At 39.9% G+C, this 19,232-nt stretch overlaps 2 protein-coding genes across 2 annotated transcripts in view; both read right to left on the bottom strand.

The window, feature by feature from the left end:
* rras2 (RAS related 2) overlaps nucleotides 1-3,574 on the bottom strand; it is a 35,529-nt gene extending 31,955 nt beyond the window's left edge. The window contains exon 1 of the mRNA XM_031324335.2: nucleotides 3,132-3,574. Within this exon, the coding sequence (XP_031180195.1) occupies nucleotides 3,132-3,233 (102 nt within the window). The 5' untranslated portion in view covers nucleotides 3,234-3,574. The remainder of the gene's footprint in view (nucleotides 1-3,131) is intronic.
* A 2,206-nt stretch (nucleotides 3,575-5,780) lies between these two features.
* Nucleotides 5,781-17,673, bottom strand: copb1 (COPI coat complex subunit beta 1). The gene is made up of 22 exons (XM_031324348.2): nucleotides 17,464-17,673; nucleotides 15,370-15,522; nucleotides 14,739-14,968; nucleotides 13,689-13,858; nucleotides 13,454-13,568; nucleotides 13,269-13,361; nucleotides 13,005-13,142; nucleotides 11,951-12,070; nucleotides 11,474-11,581; nucleotides 11,217-11,363; nucleotides 10,925-11,070; nucleotides 10,358-10,454; nucleotides 10,089-10,249; nucleotides 9,517-9,637; nucleotides 9,199-9,426; nucleotides 8,231-8,410; nucleotides 7,572-7,716; nucleotides 7,315-7,434; nucleotides 7,052-7,197; nucleotides 6,785-6,874; nucleotides 6,374-6,529; nucleotides 5,781-6,098 (listed from the first exon to the last, which is right to left on the bottom strand). Exons 2-22 carry the CDS (start codon nucleotides 15,458-15,460, stop codon nucleotides 6,039-6,041), a joined length of 2,862 nt encoding a protein of 953 aa, XP_031180208.1. The 5' UTR covers nucleotides 15,461-15,522; nucleotides 17,464-17,673; the 3' UTR covers nucleotides 5,781-6,038.
* Between the last annotated feature and the right edge of the window lie 1,559 nt (nucleotides 17,674-19,232).

The raw sequence follows: 19,232 nt of genomic DNA, 5'->3' as shown, positions 1-19,232 counted from the left end.
TCCCTTACTTGGGATGCTTCCTCACTCACGGACGTCACATTATAACAACACACTGTGTTCCATAACTTTTGTCAGATGACTCAATGTTATGTCATCTCAACATATCTCAAGTTCGGTCAACTGCTTGGCATTAGGGTGGCCAGCAGCTCCCAGGGACCTGCCACTCTGTTATTGCTAGCGACATCATCTTTTATCGTCTGACTCCCAGAAATCCCTGCTTCAGCACAGTAGTCAGGTTTTTTTTTTTTTGTCTTGATGAGACTCGATTCAGCACCTTCATGATTAGCATTGGGTAACAAAGCTCAGTGCTATTGAGAAATGACTGAAATGTGCCCGTAGAATCGAGTATTGATATGATTCATAGTCTTGGTTAACAATTTAATCACATATTTCCTGATCTAAATCATAACTCATTTTGTGGGGGAAAATATGTGTACAGCTGCTTTTGTTAAGATAACTTCAGTGCATTGTACAGTTTGGTATATTTTAGTATATTTAAAAGTATGGTATTGAAAAAATAGTTAGGTACTTACAGTACGTATTGTATTTGCTCCAGTCGTGAACATTTTCAAATGACACACAATTAAAACATGCTTCTTATATTGGTTAATGTGTCGTGTCACCGCCCCCCCCCCATCCACATACAGATGCACATACAAACTATCAACTCATGAAGACACAAGAACGACAAAAACGTGTTGCAAGAGCGTTTGTCAGCAGCCGTTACAAACCAGCAAACCAACCAAGAGTTTCAAAGAAAGTTTTGGGGGTATAAAGAGACTTTTGACACTTCCGGTCGCATAGTTTTACTTTAGATTAGTACTTACAGAAAACATTGTATAAACTGTAAAATGTGTGACATTTTATATAAAAAAGTAGTATAGCAATAATTCTTGGAGAAAATGACGTCATGTACTTTTTTTTGTTGTTTTGGCAAAACAAACAACACTGAATCTAATACTCATAAGATAATACTGTCAAGGTTAATGCTAACACACACACGCAGCTCCAGTGATTCAGGAAGCAGGTCATGTTTTTCCATACAAAACTAGAAGGTCCTTAGAGCAGCAGTAGAGGGACTTCCTACTGCCGAAGGGCCAAATTCCACATGGTCCATGAACATTAACCCACCCAGGCTGACTCAGACCCCCCACCCCCTCAACACTGAACATAATACTGGGGAAAGCCTCAACTTCATAATCAGCTGTTAGGTATTTTCCCTTGGCAGGCGACTTCTATAAACTTCTGAAGAGGATGTATGTTCTCCTCCTGCTGTCAACATCTCAATCTCTATCACTTTCATGGCACCAGATATGCCAGCCGGTGGCGAGAAAAGTGCGAGAGGAAATTAAGTGTCAAACTGAATACAAAATACATACAAAGAGGATGTTCTAGAAAAAGCCCACATCACTACTGGAAAAAATGACAGTATACACTGTTACTCTTTACTGTTTACTTCCAAGATGAAATTTATTGCAAGAGCATGATGCAGACAGCTTGATGATATCCTCTAGGTAGTGTTAAACTCACCCAACTGAAATAATATGCTTTCAAGAATGGGCTTTTGAATGAGATCATTGGTGTGGCTGTCCATTAATCTGGCAGGAGACTCCTTAGAGGAGGCTGTGGTTTTATTACAAAATCGTGTTAGCAAGTAAATCCACCTTAATGCAATTATAAAACAATCTTCTGCTAGATATATAAAGTGTTAATTTAGGAGCAAATATCAAGAATGAGGAACTTCAATTACAACATTAGTGTTATCACACCGTTGTTAAATCAAATGTTATGTCTTCTGTGTGTTCCATATTCAGCTTTAAATGCTCCTCTACCTCAGGTTAGTAGGGTCAGTAGGCTGGGGCAAAAATCTGTGCACGGCAATCTGATCCCTTTTTACTTGGTATGCAGTTAATTAGCTTTTTGAACCCTCATTAGAAACAACTCCCCCCCCCCAACACACACACACACTCACAAGCTTTTCACCCCCACTCTAAAACGTCTGCCACCCCACTATTGTCTACCAGTGTGGAGACATGCAGCTGCCTGCAGTCTGGTCAGTAACACACTGACACGAGGGGGAAATACGCAAGGCAAAGGGCAACGTTTGTCATGGGGGGGGGGCTTTAAGGAAAAGGAGCTAAATTACTATTATGAAAGCCCGGAAGGTCAAAGCAAGGCAAGCTAAGTCTGCAGTGTACTGGAATGCAACCAGGGATAGATGGAGGTAACCGTTTACAGCATTTTTATGTGACATAGATGATGAGTTTTCAAGTATGCAGCCATCAAACTCAAGAAGACATTTCTCACGGGGGTGGACTTTTTTTATTTTTTTTAAAATCTAGAATAGAATATTTATTTTATTTATTGTTTATTCATTAGTGTGGTTGTTTGCCTTCGGTAACTGGAAGTGCTAATGATGAGGTTGACCAGCAGCTATACCTTGGTGAAAGTCTACATCTGAACACAAAAGTTAATCATCTTTCAATGGGCATTTTGTACTGCTGCTACAGTCATTCAACCCTTACGGATTTTCTCTGTTCACACATATATGTAATGATATGATAAATATATTTATCATGAGATTTGGAACAGCTTGGTGGCTCTCAAAAATGAATTTAAAAGTACATTTTACACTCTGAGGGCATCAGTATGGCTACTCCAATGATATTCATAATGTGATTTTGTGCAACTTTAACACTCTTCTATTTTAAGATTCTGGCTTGGTAGGCCATTACAGACTAAATCTTAGCATGGGTTCTAAATCCGCTACGTTACTTTGCAGCAAGTTAATAAAATAGGACAACTCAGGAGCTCCGCAGACCCACTTTCCTTTCTCTTTTGACTAGCGGCTATAACGGCAAAGTGGAAGTGGATCTCGGATATCGTCGTGTTAAAGTGACAGTCGTCCTTCGTCGTTTAAGTCACAAAATAAGGCTTCCCACCTCACCCTAACATCTTCTAACAACCCCTCGGTAAATAGTTGTAGGCCTCGGTAAAGTATTGAAGAAAACAGACCCCGGTATCCGCTTACGGGGTGCCCGTGTCTGGCCTCCCCCTCTTCTCTCGGCGTGTTTTCGGATGAGCAAATCAAAGCCAGGGCTAAATTCAAGGGAAGGGTGCACACTACTGACCTGAATAAACTGGATAGTCAGGGCTGATTTCCCGACTCCGCCGCCGCCGACCACAACCAGCCGATACTTCTCCTGCACCGAGCCGTCCTTCCAGCCTGCCATCGAAGACACTTCGCTGCGCTCGCCGCCGCCGCTGCTGCCGGAACACCACCAAACACCCACTTTTTTCTGTTAACTGAAGAGGCCCTGCGGTGTGAGAGACCAGAGCGTACAGAAGAGTCCAGATATGTGCCAAAAATGACTCGTCGGTGTAGTCACCGATACATAGGGAGCGATCTGCGGAGCTACGGTTGCCTGTCCATACGCCTGACCGTGTTTCTGCCTCGACAACACTGATGTTCGAGCTGTGGATCCGATAGTAGGTGTAATCAGGCAGACCAGTACTAATGTCTGGCGCTAGGGGCCCTTCTACAGGCTGCGTGTGACTGCCTCAACACCCCACCTACAGTAGTCTGACACACACACACACACACACACACACACACACACACACACACACACACACACACACACACACACACACACACACACACACACACACACACACACACACACACACATTTACAGATTACAGACATAATACAGATTTATTCTGTGAACTACTCAGTGAAAGATGCTGACTTTACTCCTACTGTCTCTTACACACACAATACAAACCAAACACACACAGGAACATATCATAAAAAATACAAGTTTTGCAATATATATTTCTGTAAAAGTAGAATTTCCCCATTATTCTGTAACTGAGACACTTTTTGAGTATGCAGATGTATAATACACATGCAGTACAGAGAACATATCATTAAGCAATACAAATAGGCTATAAAAAATAGGCAAATAATACAATTAAAATGGCTAAGTAAAAAGGTTAATACAAATATCACTCCACAACATAGCTTATAAAAAATATACTATTAGGCAAATGTTAAAACTCACCTTTGTTACTCTCAGCTACAAATTTTCATTGGTATATTGCATTACAGTGACTTTTCATTTACAAGGCCCTTTAACAAAAGCATAAGGCTTTGTTATTCTTATCATCTGTCTATATTGTAAATAGTCTGACATGGGGATGTTCATCTTGCACTTTGAAGTCTGTCATGATAACGTATCACTGAAAACAAAAGTGATGGATGATTTTCTGTCACTGAAAAGGGCAAAGTTGGCATATAGCCTGAAGTGCAGACTTAAGCCAGTTTATCTAAAACGTCAGACTCTACTTCAGTGTGTAGAAGCGTGACTTGTATTATGTCAACATGTCAATTATATGCCATGCTATGACAAATCATACTACAGGATTATACTTTGCAGAATACCAACACACTTTGACACCTGTGGCGCCACCTAGTGTCACAAGAAAGAGGCTGGACGTGAAACAGTGCACTTCAGTGTTCTTCAAAGTCTTGATAATGACCGTTCAAGAAAATAAAAATGGATTCAGACATTCATATAAATAGTTAAGTGATATCTACAGATAGTGTTGCTAAAACTTCAGTCTCACTGACGAGGACTTAAAGTACTGAGGACACGCTTGTTAGTAGCTTAGAAAGCTATGGAAAATAAATGCTGCAGCAATTCTTGTAATAAAATGCAGGATAGGCATTTATAAAACTCCAAATGTCTAAAGATAATCAATATCACACATATACATGAGAGGATAAAAAGCAGAAGTCGCTTTGATGCTAAAATCTAATAAAGCCACCATAAATGTACTGTTCCACAAACACAGTATGAATCCCTTTTACAAATATGAGAGATTAAAGAATGTGACAGTGATTCTTTGTTGAGGTGAGTACCTTCTGCCTTCATGATAGCTCACCTAGCTACCCTAACTCCAGAGGCAGTATAATGCACACAGTAGCTTGGCTGTGACAGTGCTGCCAGATAGCCAACTGTTTATTTTCACAGCTGAAGCTCTGACCTCAAAGCCACCTCTCAGCCTTTGTCTATCCCCCTGGAGAGAAAGATTTCACAGATATTGTAAATGTATGACTGGGGTTGTGACCCTTTAATCTGGCATATTCCCAGAAATGTCCCTTTTACTCATGAATTATAAACAAGTGGAATATGTGACTCTGCCAACACTAATCCATCTCCATCTCATTATCACAGTGGCAGTAGAACCTGCAGATGGCTTGGAGAGTACCTTCGAAATCACTGCAATATATTATCCTGGGTTAAAAAGAAATCATGTCCCTGCCAAGGATATGTACTGTATGTATTTTAGAATATTAATGTCATTGTCAATTTGGGGGGGCACTGACAGTTTCACACTGTGCAAGACATCACGTGAGGCATCGGAGGAAATCTAATTAGAGTCCGGAGCTGTGAAGCTGGACACAGCAGGAGGTCCGGGCAGGAGTCCCTTCCCTTTACAGTACAATCACCTTATTAAAAGTGTCAAATTGTCTTTTTAGATGTCTGAAAATGTCTGTTGACAGGATTAATTGAAGTTCCAAGCTATTTCATCAAAATGTAATGTCACGCTACACATGAATCAATTAAAATCTTTAACAGAAACTTAGGTACAAAGTACAGGAAATGAATAATACATATTTACAAGACCTTGTCCAAAGCTACTGTAGATGTTCAAATTTACAATATAGTTTGAAAAGTAAAAAAGATCTGTAAAGATGGAAGAAAATGGTGCAAAGTTCTCTCATTCTTTTAATACATAGGTTTATTGAAAATTAAACAGGACAGGGAAAGAGCATTACTCAAATGCAGTTTTCAGACAGATGATGTAAAAAAAAAAAAAAAGAAAGAAAGAAAATAAATCAGCATGGAAGCAACTGACCATATAAAGTTCTTAATTTGCTGTGATGAAAAGACTGTAAAATGGATGATAAGAAGAGAACAGCGGGTGACTTTCCCATAGTCAGAAGGATAAGATGGACCAGAGTTGTCTCAGACATTTGACTTTTTCTGGGAGAGGTTGATCTTGTCACCGAGACTCAAGGCCATCCCCTGTGAAATGAAGGAGGGAGGATTTATTGGAACAGATTGTATACATACTGATAAGAGCACAAAGCTTTCAGTGCAACATCCCATGTAACGGGTTATTTCATATATTCACTTTCCTTGTCCTTTCAGTCCAATTCTTTCAATGAGGTATTAGATTACATGTTATCCTTCCAAAAGATTTATTTGTTGCTTTGCTCAAGTTGAAAGCAAATACATTCAACAAAGCCTTTACTTCTCAGTTCTATGCTACAGTTGATGGTGCAGCAGCTGTGACCCACCTGACTTTTGGCTCTAATGCGTATGTGTCCGTTGACAGGTGCGTCGGGCCCCAGGTGGATGGGCTTCTCGACGCTGACATTAGCCAGGGCATCTTCTCCAAAGATAGAACGAGCATAAAGGTTGGCAGCCATGAAGCCGCAGAAGCCAGACAGTGCCTGGTTTGTAAGACGAAAATAGTTGAGAATACAGCAGCACAACAACAACAAAGGATTAACACACTTCATCTAGCACGATCAGCTTGGTGATGCATTACTGACAGTTATAATCGGAGCCCTACAAAGGCCACGTATTATTCTTCGGAACGTGCACCAGCTCCGAAAGTTTGAAATGCCCATTTCATAAATCTTTCGGAGTCCTGCCAGATTTAAAACCTCATTTGCCTTGTTTGCTCAGCTGTATCTCATACCAACCTTCTCAGGAGTCAGACACTTCATGTTGGTGGACTTGAGGATATGCTGAAGGTACTCATTCAGATCAGTGATGTTGGTGTTCACGGTCACCTACAACAAAGAAAGATTGCTTAGGGATCATCTACAATGATCATGCTTTTTTCATTTTCCAATTTTTTTTTTTTTATTGATTCGTTAAATGTAAATTGTGTTCCCTATAATAGAGAAAACTACAGAACAACCATTTGTTTCTGGGAACTGGCCACAAAGTAGAAATGCAAAGCTTACCTTGTTTTCCCACTCAAACTCTGCCCACATCTGTCTAAATTCTGCATCGGTGCAGGAAGCTGGCTGGATGTAGTCCATGATGTCAATGTGGATGTCACTTAGGACGACGCAGTTTCTGTCACTAGCAGCCCCCGATACATCATAGACTGGAAAGAAAGAATCAAACATCCCCACAAATAAGAAAACATTATCTGGTTACAGAGAACAAAACAGAACATAAGTTGAATTATGATGGGAAACAAGACACAAAATCATTATCTTACCAATGTTTCCAAATATAATGCCATTCTCAGTAGAAGCCACCTTGACATTGGCCTTGATGTTAGCAAAATCGTGAGGAGCCAGAGTGAGAGGTGAAGGCTTCTCAACCAACTTGAGATCACCTGTGGGATGGATACATTTAGTAAAACGCATACATAGTGAAATGTGAGAAACAAAATGTGATTGGCTTGGATCAGCAATAATAGAGAAGAGAACATATACATTGTGCCCGGTGAGGTGGAAAAGAAACCAGACTAACCTAAAGTGGCCAGCTCAAGGGTGCAATTCTGGAGCGTATCACTGGTTTGGTTGACCACCAGGACATCCAACACGATGTCATACTGGTTGACATGAACGTAGGCTTCAGCATACACTGGGTCTGAGAAGCCTGTCAGCTGGGTCACCTAGAACCGACAAAAATGGATTACATTTAATTATTAATTACAACATGAACTGAATGCAAATATTTCCTCACAGCGATTAAAAATGTTTTTTGTTTTTTTTTACGATTCTCTTTCTAACGGGGCACGACAAGGACTTCAGCAGCAGTGCAGCGGAATGAAAATAAAGTGTCTTGCATGAAAAACAATTATACCATGGCCAAATTAAATGAAATTTAAATAAATAACGCTACAACTAAATTGTAGGCTACTTGTAAAATCCAAACACGAACAGGAACAACTGTTCTCATTCCCACTGTGCAATCAAAAATAGCATCTCCTTCTGAGACAAACACCATGCTAAGGTCTTCAAATATTTATGCATTTTAATTACAACAATGAATGGGGCAATTTTTCAAAACTGAAAAATCAATCTAATCTCCAAGCAGAAATGATACCTGAAGCTGAAAATTAGTCCCCCACGGTACTGTTTCTCTCAATGTAATTTCCAAAGATTTCTGCAGGGCATGTGGTGTACCTTGTTGAGTTTGGAAGCAAGGGGATCAGCAGCCTCCTTCCTCTGAGTGTTGCCCATAGCAGCCAACAGACTGAGCTGGAACTGGTCCTCCTTAGAAGCCATCTCGTTTTTGGCTGTCAGCTGCATGAAGGAGATTGGGTCGTCTGCCTGCACTGTTACGTTACGTTTCTCAGACTCTTTCTGTGGTCAGAATATGAAACAAGTATGGTTATTTTTTTGGGGGGGAAATCCAGCCTATAGTTAGCCCACAACAGAGTCAACACCATAAATAGCTACAAAAGTAAGCAAACGAAAAAGGAATCAGATAAACTCAAGTAACGTTTAGTGCAGAATGAACACAAAAATTGCAGTGACAATGTTCCTATGAGGAGAAACCAGGGCCCTGATGCATTAATCTGGCATAGTGAGGCCATACATTTTAAAAAACAAAACTTATTTGGCTTAAAAATGGTTATCACATGTTCTACAAACATACATTTGCAATATTGATACATGAGGGCTGGGTCCAAACATATGAAATAACACAAAATAATGTGTTAGCTTCCTCTACTTGTGCTGATGCTTCAGCTGTGCCCAACTGTCAGGAGGTTAAATATTGAGTTCAGCCCTATCCTATCCTATGGCCCTTATTTGATAGCTCCTCGACTCCTCGGTCCTCGGCTGACCCGGAAATTGTTCTGTCCCTCCTCGGTGATGGCTGTCTCAAAGCTCTTATTTCAGCCGTGCAGCTGAAGGAGTTGCTAACTCCGCCCAAACAGCTGACCAATTAATGTGACGCGTTAGAGGAAAGGACGTCTCACCCCTCTAAAACACATTTGCTCGTTGCCTCTCTCTTCCCGTGATTTCCTCGGGTCTCTCCCTCGCCTCCTCGGTGGGAGGGACTAAGACGTGAGGAAGGGAGGCAAGTGGAGGACTCGAGGAGGCAATTTAAGCAACGTGAGATGCAGCTTGAGTCAAAGGTGCATTACCTTCTGTGACAGCTTCTCCTCCTCCAGTCTGACAGTCAGCATATGTGACAGGGATCTGCGGCACTCCTTGTTGAAAATGTCATTCATAAGTGGTGAGCACTCTGACAGGACCTTGAGGCACAGCGAGATGCGGTCCACATCATCGTCTGTAATTGGCTTCTTGGGCAAAGAGGACTTGCCCAGGTGCAGCACAGTGACCATGATCAGCATGGCCTCTGCAACAAAGGACTGAGAGAGACCGCATGACAGCAGGGATTAGAGAAACAAGGCCGCTGGTTTAAGGATTTTTACAAAAGGTGTGAAGCGAGGACAACTTACATTTTGTTTCTTTTTGTCTTGAACAATAGCAACATAGCGCAAGGCCACTTTGGTCAGTGTGGTGGCCAGGGAAGCTGCCACATAGAAGTCTCCATCCATCAGGAAGCCTCTGAGTGGAGGTCTGGAACAACCAAACCAGTGTTTATCAGTCAAATTTAAGACTTAAGACCTTTTTAAGACCATTATGAATGAAATTTAAGACTTCAACTAAGCCCTAAATTCAGTTTTTTCAGTATCACTAAACTTGCACTTCCCCATAGCTGAAGAATAAAAAACGTTTTATATCTGTGGTACAATCCGAAAGAGACTCGCGCCAATAACACGAAAGCTGATATGCTTATGCTGATAAGCATATATGCATACAAGTTGCATGTTGGTCTCATTTATATTTGGACTAGCGTAAGAAAGAACTACAACTTTACTACAATTTTGATTTTGAAATTTTAGACTTTTTAAGACCCTGCGGAAAACCTGGTTTATTGAGTGAGCTGGGTGGTAAGGTGACCAAACTCCATACAATCAATGAAATATTGCAGGCAAACAGCGATTTGCCCACAATGAGCTATCTTTACCTATCCTCTTCTTTCTTGGAAGGCCTGGAGGAGCTGAGGGCACTCTGTGTCACATAGGTGCCCATCTCTGTCACCAGCTTCTGCGCTGGAGCCGCGCTCACTTCATCCTCTGGTTTCATCTCTCCCGTCTCTTTCTTTATCTCATTTTCTACAATCGGGATCTGTTCACGCAAGAGACAGACATCAGATATTTGTGACAATTTGAATTAAGTTGGGACTGTCAGGTCAGCTTGTGTTGCATTCAATTTGACAATAATGGACAAATATACCTCTCCCAAGGACCTGCGTACTTCTGTCATCACACTCTGGATGTCGTCCTTGGTGCTGCAGTATTCTCCCAAGATCCACAACGCTCCCCTGTAGATCCTGAAAAATGACAGTGGTGACAAAGGTCATGAGCATTTACAATGTTACATAGTCCTGTAATGATATACTACTCAGCCCTTATGACAAAACTCAGCCAAGTCTATGAAACAGAATAAATATAAAAATAAATACTGACATACTTAATCGTTGATCGACTTACCTATGTATCTAAATCAATTAGGCTAACCCAAATTGGACTCGCTTTTTATGACCATTAGGGAGAGACAAAAACCAAGACAATGCATATTGGGCCTCATTTACCAAACGTTCTTAAGAACAAATTTGTTCTTAAACCCCACTTACGCAGTTTTCACAAAGATTCTGGCATTCACCAACGTTTTCTTATTCGGGAATTGTTCTTAGGTAAGAACAGAATCTACACACACTCAAGAGCACTCTTAAAAAAAACGTAGAAAGATATTGCTGAGTGAGGCCCATTAGTCCCCCTCAATGTGCTTAGAAAGCCTTACTTGACAGTTTTGATGGCGTGAAAGACTTCCAGCATCTTCTCGATGATGAGGGGTCTCAAGTTGTCAAACCTCTGAATGGCCTCCCGTACAAACTCCAGCACATCAGCGGCGGCTGCCTCATTAGTGTCACTTAGGAACTCCATAAGCTGTAAATGATATCAACACAAAGAGAAGTCTAACTTTACTCTTATTAAATAAACAACCATTGGGTCTTTCTCAAAAAGCTATGAAATATGAAGTAAGTTTTCAAGAGCCTCTTTTTTTCCATGTGTTTAAATAATAGCAAACTCACCACAGGTATGACATTGGCCGCCATGTCAGGGAAGCGCACACTGCAGGAGTGGAGAGTGCGCACCAACAGCTGTCTGTACTTATCAGTGTCTTCATGTTCTGTTACGTTGTTTGTCTTGATCACTTCTTTCTTCAAAACAATCACCAACTAGAAAACAAATCGATGTTACTGTATTTGCAGTATATGCCATTCCCCCCGTGTCCATGCCTGGACATGAAAATAACAACAACATGGATATACTGTGCAACGCCACTGACCTCTTCTACATTGCGAGATGAAACAAGGTCCAGTGCCAGATGCAAGGTCTTCTTTCGGACTTCCAGGTCAGGAGTGCTGAGAACACGCAGGATGTCCATCACAAGGTCCTGGATAAAAAACATGGGTGACAACCAAATTAAGTGGTGCACTGTAGGTGCATCAAACTGGTGCCGTCTCATAATTAATGCTAAATTCTGATATCTTCCTGACTTTTTCTGCTGCTTTTGACTCTATAAACTATAAACTATTAATTCTGTATATTTTCTTTTACATTTTGCTATGGTGTCATATTAAATAACAATCATGAACCAAAAGACTAACATCATCAATACTACTACTAACAAGGTTAGTTTCAGTAGGGCTTACATTTGGTTAATGTTCTTTCTTAATAAGAACCTTTTTGAGATAGAGGGCAGTGGTGTTTGCGGTTAATCAGGCATTACATTTTAGTTGTTAATTGCAATAACTCAACGTACCTGGAGTACACGCTCGTGCGTGGGATGCTCCTTCAGTTCAATCAGGCGATCAAGAACAATCAGCTTCACATTGTTGTCGCTCTCCTTGATTATTAAATCAATGTAGCACTGGGCAGCAGCCTGGAGTCCAACAAAACACAGAACGCTTATGAGACAAGAACAAAGACATCACTGCTATTGGGTCAAGTGTATATCGTGAGTTTAGGAACCCATGCTAAAGTTGACTAAAAAGAGGAACAAAAAAAATCATCTTTTGGAAACTGATCTTAATGCCTTAATTAAAGAAATTAGGAAAAATCCAACCTTTAAGGACACAAATTTTCTTTGTGAATGAATAATGTATCGTAAATAAATAAATGTTCTTCCTTAAAATACAGGGGGCACAAGTATACACACCCCTATGTTAATTCCCATAGAGGCAGGCAGATTTTTATTTTTAAAGGCCAGTTATTTCATGGATCCAGGATACTATGCATCCTGATAAAGTTCCCTTGGCCTTTGGAATTAAAATAGCCCCACATCATCACATACCCTTCACCATACCTAGAGATTAACATGGGGTACTTTCCATAAAATCATCTCTCAATGCAAATCAAACCAGCTATAAGGCTAACTGAAATAAAACCATGCCAATCTCTAGGTATGGTGAAGGGTATGTGATGATGTGGGGCTATTTTAATTCCAAAGGCCAAGGGAACTTTATCAGGATGCATAGTATCCTGGATCCATGAAATAACTGGCCTTTAAAAATAAAAATCTGCTTGCTTTATGGGAATTTAACATAGGGGTGTCTATAATTATGCCCCCTGTATTTTAAGGAAGAACATTTATTTATTTACGATACATCATTCATTCACAAAGAAAATTGGTGTCCTTAAAAGGTTGGATTTTTCCAAAAAAATGTAATTAAGGCATTAAGATCAATTTCCAAAAGATTATTTTTTTTATTCCTCTTTTAAGTCAACTTTAGCATGGGTTCCTAAACTCATGAGCAGCACTGTATATACAGTATGACTTACAAAGGAGGATCACTGACAAAAACTTGCTGATGTACCTTAACGGCTGTGGGAGCACTGGAGAGGGTTACGAGAGTGCCAGCAGCCTCATACTTAACAGCCGGACTGGAGGACTGCAGCAGGTTGTAGATGCAACGGATAAACCGGGCACGCTCAGAGGGGTTAGCATGGCAAACCTAACAGACAGAGAACACAAAAAAAATAAACAGTTTGGAAGAGTTCAGACATTAAATAAGCTAATCTGGTAATATGGTGGTGTGTTACAAAACTTAAATTAGACTAATAAAAAGGCCTCGACTCACTTTGTAAATCAGCTCCACAATGACCAGCTGGAGAATGTCGCCAAAAGTGTGAACTTGGTCAATACACGTGCTGAGGTAATCCAGAGCTCGATCCTGCAAGATGTGAATAACATGATGTGAGTTAGGTGGGTCTAGTGGCACACAACAATTTATAAAAAGTAAGAAAAGGACAATATGCTACAGACCTGATCGGCATGGATCAGCATCATGAAAGCATTTCTCTTACAGCTGGCATCTTTCTCATTGACGAGAAAATCATGGATCAACTCTGGAGCATCTGGGATGAGATGCTCAAAGTTCCTAAAAACAAATAAATATCATCAGCTGTTTGTTGTTCACTTAGGAATGAAGTTAAAAAAAAAAAAAAAAAAGTGTGTATGTGGAACGTCAACTGAACATCAAATATTTAACAGTTTGTACCTGTAGATGGTGTAAATGGCCAGGACAGCGTTGCGGCGCACGTAACTGTGCCGGTGCTCCAGGCAGGCCCGGATCGCTGGCATGAGTGGCTCAAGCAACTCAGACTCCTTCAGCTTGCACAGGAAACGCAGAGTGGAGCCACGGATGAACTCATTGGGATGCTGCAGGTCCTGTAATTGAAAGAAAGATTTTACGTGGCGATTGCAGATTTTTTTTTTTTTTAAATTGGCCATATTATGCTCATTTTCAGGTTCATAATTGTATTTTCAGGTTGTACCAGAATAGGTTTACATTGTTTAATTTTGAAAAAACACCATATTTTTGTTGTACTGCACACTGCTGCAGCTCCACTTCTCACCCTGTGTCCAGGTCTCTGTTTTAGCTACAGAGTGAGACCTCTCATTGCTGTAACATCTTTGTTGGGAGGCGTACATGCGCAGTAGCTAAGTAAGATCACATCATCTAGCTAGCTGTTTGTTTCTACAACTTCAGTAGTACAAGGCAGGATTAGCCGGGAGACTTCTTTTAAAGGAGGGCACACTTCCAACTTTGCGTGGAATACCTGCAGAACAGGGACATGTAAGTAGTTCTTTTGTAGATTATGGTGAACTAGTGTGTGTTGTAGCAGTGTTTTACCATTCAGAACGAGCTAGCATGCTACGGTTAGCCACTTTGTTTCGGCTAGTGACATAAAAAGCCCTGCCGAATCTGAACAGCTCACCCAGAGACTGAAGGCAGGACACATTCAGAAACCGTATCTCACTCAAAACAGCATGGATGTTTTTTTTTTTCAAAGTTTGGATGTGCATGTCATGTCATGTGGATTTAGCAGTCACACAAACCTGCCAAACTGGTGTTCAGCTATGCAATCAGATATATGCATTTTAACATCTCATATGGCCAGTTCCATATATATTAAAAATAAGTCTTCTTATTTTGTTTTTTTACGCCATTATAAACATTATTTTCCCAGCTGTGTAGTGTATAACGATGGAGCGAATACTCAACATATAGCTATACAGATCTACGGATTGAGTCGATTAATCGTACCTTTCTGTATGCGTCGCAGACCAGGATCATCTCCTGAAGCAGCTTTCCATCTGTGGTTGTTTTGGGAACAATCTCCCAGAAAACCAGCAGCAGCTTTTTGATGGTGTGGTCTTGAAGTGGCAGCACAAAGCGGATTATGGTCATCAGCAGTCCTGGCAACTTCTCACCATTCAGGATCATGATGATGACCTTCTTCAGGGCTTCAGTCTTTGCCTTGATCTCCCCCTTCTCTGTAGAAAAAAAAATGATTCTTGATATTACTAATATGAATGTGATCATCATGTCCTCAAAAATGCGTTATAGTATTTACAGATCTTCACCTTAAACCTTTCAGAAGGAATTTGTTGAATTTGTTGTTTTTTCACTGAGGATGTTAAGTGACTTGCATTTTGATCAGCAGTTAATCATTTTAGTTTAGCAATTTAATCATTTTTCTACTGAAGAAAGAATCCCTATGAAAACTGCTGATGATTCGTGTATTTTTCAACACTGTGAGGACCACAAATTAAATTCCAATCACCTCCATTGTATTGAGGTGGAGACAGAAATTTTAGAAATGAATATCTCCCCTCAGCAAAGTTTATTCAGGTTAAGAAACATATCTTTGCAAGTTAACATTAAGCATCGTTACCTAGATCAGCTTTTAGGCTGACTTCAGAAGGGGGCTCCGAGTCAGATGACACATTGATCAGAGTGTAACAAACGTTCTCTGCAGCTGTCATTTTGCTCCTGGGCTTGTATCCGTTTAGAAGAATCCCAATGAATCTCGCTCACTGGACAAAACCTACGAGAAACAGAAGAACAGTAGATTCAGTAAATTGTGGAAAAAATGTACACAGACTCCTAATTATATGGGCAGAAAATGTGGGATACAACTACAAAGACCACATAGAGTGAACAAAATCTGCATAAAGAACGGACACAATATAAATCTACTGTACAGCAACATGTGCATGAAACAGAATAAAGTACTGTGGGGTCGTATTTCATTTTCTTTGCAGCAGCCAAAAAAGGAATGGCAAACTATTTTAAAAATGGGACCAGACAACTTTTCTAATGAGCTTTTTAAAACCCAGAACAATCTTCCAGGTATCAATCATAGGGCTTACTTTACTGGAAAATTGTCAAAAAAAATAGAGCTAATTGAGACTACAAGACATGATTTACCAAATATAACTACTTCTTATTTACTGGGAGTAAACTGCAAGTTCACAGCACATTAGCTCATTGTTTATTTAGCGCTGTCACCTCACAGAACAGAGGTCCTTCCAGAGTCCCTTTGGTTATTTAAAGTGATGAGGCCTTTGTTTGAGAGGCAACTATGTGATCCTAGATTTGCCTAACTCCGACTGCTGAAACCTCATTAACTTCAGGTACATTTTGGAATGTATTTTCGCACTGAACTGGACTGTGAACTTGTTCCCCATCTCATTAGGAAGGGGCCTCTAATGGCCGGTATGAACAGTGTCAACAGGAGGAATGATAACACCAAGCAAACCCTGTTTCAATGTCCATATGTGCACCTGACTATTGTTTTAAAAACAGAACATTTGAGAACATATCCTTTAAACTTAAGCTTGCTTAGGCTAATGCATTGCATATGCATACCATATTGTTTTATTGCCACTGGGTAAACCATTTAAAAAAAGGTATATGATAGTATAAACACTTGTGAATACAAGCATCTAATAAATGGCTTGTGTGTTAGATTTATTTTATATTACTTGGCGCTTTTGCTCACAATACCCATATATAACATCCTAATAATAAAAGCCTGGTCAACCGGGTTATTAAATGAAACTTAAACTGAACTGCATTGAAGATTTTAATATAAATGGCTTCTCAAAATTTTGTCTGGCAACTGTGCACCTTATTTTGGTAGCAGCCACCACCATAATAGCAAAACAAATTGAGATACGAGCAGATTAGTAGGTCACCTGTGTGTTACAGCTACCTGTGAACCCAAACAATACAGACAAGTTGTGTGATGATCTTGGAAGTCTAAATAAAAATCTCAAATGGATTTGATAATATAAAAAATACCTAACGTTAAATCTAAAAGTATAAGAAGAAGAAAAGTTACATCGCCGCTAGCTTCTCTTGATTGAGAAAACAATATAGCACAGGCTCGAATTAACAAAACGAGGAGCTGAATTACTGCTGAGCTGTCTTTGAAGAGATAACGACGTTATAGTCACTAATCAAGAAGTCGTGCTTACAAGGTTCAGATATCTTCCTACCATTTCTGCTGCTTTTGTCTGTAAAAACTAGACTGCTGCAGACACAAAAAACACAGGCAAGCGCTGTCACCGTGACAGCAAAAGCAGCTTAAGGTACAATGTTGCGATAACGTAACGCTAGGTAATTAAAGCTCGAGTCAAGAAAGTGTGACACGCAGCGTTAACACCCCATGGACCTCGCACAACACTGCAGCTAACTTACTGTTATAGCGTTGATAGCGTTCTGTGTTAGAACCAGCAGTTGTGCAGCAAAGCCTCAATAAAACGCAAACATCAATTAGTTAGTCGAATATTCAATTGATTAGATTACGTTAAGATATACGATCAATTGCTAACTAGCGAACGTTAGCTAACGCCAGCTTTGCTTCTGCCCAGACTAGCAATGAAATGGAGGACAGTAACGTTAGCTAGCTGTCTCAACAGTTACCAAGGGTCAGGAGAGAAAACACCCCTTATGTTGGTTTCAACTAAGTTACATAACCTACCTAATAGCACGAATATTACCCTCCGAAGTGGCCTTCGATATCCAGTTTTGGATAATTACATCTGTAAAAATCCTCAGGAGTTCCCTTTTTGGCGAACTGTCTCTTCTGTAGCTCTGCACTACTTCCTACTGACGTGGAAGATTAGCTACTTTCTGAGCCACATCACTGCTACCGTGCGCCGTAAGGTTCAAACGCGAGAGCAATAACCCCGAACGTATAGGCCTACTGTACAGGAAAAACACAGGACAGCTTTCTATTAAAAAACAGTCATAAGAAACTGTTACGTTTACTATTACAACTATCACTGTTATATTGTAAATTGTAAATATACATTATAATAATATATAGTATATGTGTATAATGGTTGTGTGTATGCCACCTGTGAATATAAAGCACCTGGATCAGTCCTCAAAAGATGAACTGGAAAAGAAAGAACATCTGAGCAGCTATGTTCAGCCTGTTGCCAATGCAACTATGACCCTGATAAACAGCTGGGGAACTGATGGTTTTTGAAGAACTAAACTGCAATTATGACTTTACTGGCATTTAATATAAAAAATGATCAATGAATAGTGATCATTGCAATGCATTGTAAACATTTTAAGGAAGAGACAAAATATACGTTTCCAAAATGCTGTACATCTAGTAAATACAATGTTGGACATAATCATGTTACCAAGAATACAGTATCGGGAAACTTCCACTTCAAAGTTTATTGGTTCATAAGGTCTCTCTGCTACAGTCTTCTTCAGAGTTGACCCCTGAATCACAAACACAAACAAATAATTTAAAAAGTATGTAAAGAAAACCCCAACATTGCTGAACTAAAATTGAATTACTGTCAATATTAATGGTATGCAGCACCCTCCAGTGGAAGCTTAGCCTTGGTAATACAGTGGATACACAGAAAACTGAATAAATTGTCTTAAAGTGAAAATCTTTGATTCAGTCACTACATTCCACTCTTTACTTACCATATACAGCAATGCAACAACCCATGACCAAAGCAAACAGCATAAATATAAATGGAATATTTCCCTTCCATAATTGAAAGTGAGTTTTTAAGGCAAACCTGATAAAACAGAAACAATGTTTTGACTAATTATATTTTTAATATGAAAGGTTATAAGTTATTAAGTCTAATTATGTTATTTTATTATTGCTGTCAACCAATACCATTAAAAGACCAAAACCAACAAGTAATTTATCAAATTAATAAATATTGCCTGTGCAAGAACAAATTACACTGGCCATGTTCATCATAATGAAAGGATATGTTTTGTATAATGTGTGCAATTGTTTTTTGAAGACCATGGAGTTCTATGGCACAGAGGCATAAGCTACATCAGGCTGTCATGACACAAACAATATTCATTAGTATGTCAAATAAATTGTTGGTATTGGTGTCTTCAGGAAAATGTATAGTGCTTTTGAGTTTTGCAAACAAACTTAACACTATAAATTGTACAGTATTTTATGGCTGCAAACACCACAATAGACTACAATCATTCTTATACTGATTAACACCTCCATGCAAGTGTTTACACTACGCCCATCACTCACCTTCTCTGCTGCCGAAACTTTGATTCATGCCTTCATCACTTCCAGAATTGACTACTGCAACAGCATCCTCTATGGTTCACCTGCAAAAGCCTTAAATAAACTCCAGTACATCCAAAACTCTGCTGCCTGTGTCCTCACCCACACCCGTTCCCGTGATCACATCACTCCTGTCCCTCAGAATCTCCACTGGCTCCCTGTTTCCCAAC

The sequence above is a fragment of the Sander lucioperca genome, chromosome 3 (assembly GCF_008315115.2).
Source record: "Sander lucioperca isolate FBNREF2018 chromosome 3, SLUC_FBN_1.2, whole genome shotgun sequence".
Classification (NCBI taxonomy): Eukaryota; Metazoa; Chordata; class Actinopteri; order Perciformes; family Percidae; genus Sander; species Sander lucioperca.
This window is presented reverse-complemented; position numbering and strand designations above follow the sequence as displayed.

Excerpts from the sequence above, each read along its gene's own strand:
- copb1 (XM_031324348.2), bottom strand. The coding sequence starts at position 15,460 with ATGACAGCTGCAGAGAACGTTTGTTACACTCTGATCAATGTGTCATCT. Across the intron at positions 10,250-10,357 it reads TACGCAGGTCCTTGGGAGAG|ATCCCGATTGTAGAAAATGA; the intron begins GTATATTTGTCC and ends TTGCGTGAACAG. Across the intron at positions 7,435-7,571 it reads CCTTGAGCTGGCCACTTTAG|GTGATCTCAAGTTGGTTGAG; the intron begins GTTAGTCTGGTT and ends TCCATCCCACAG.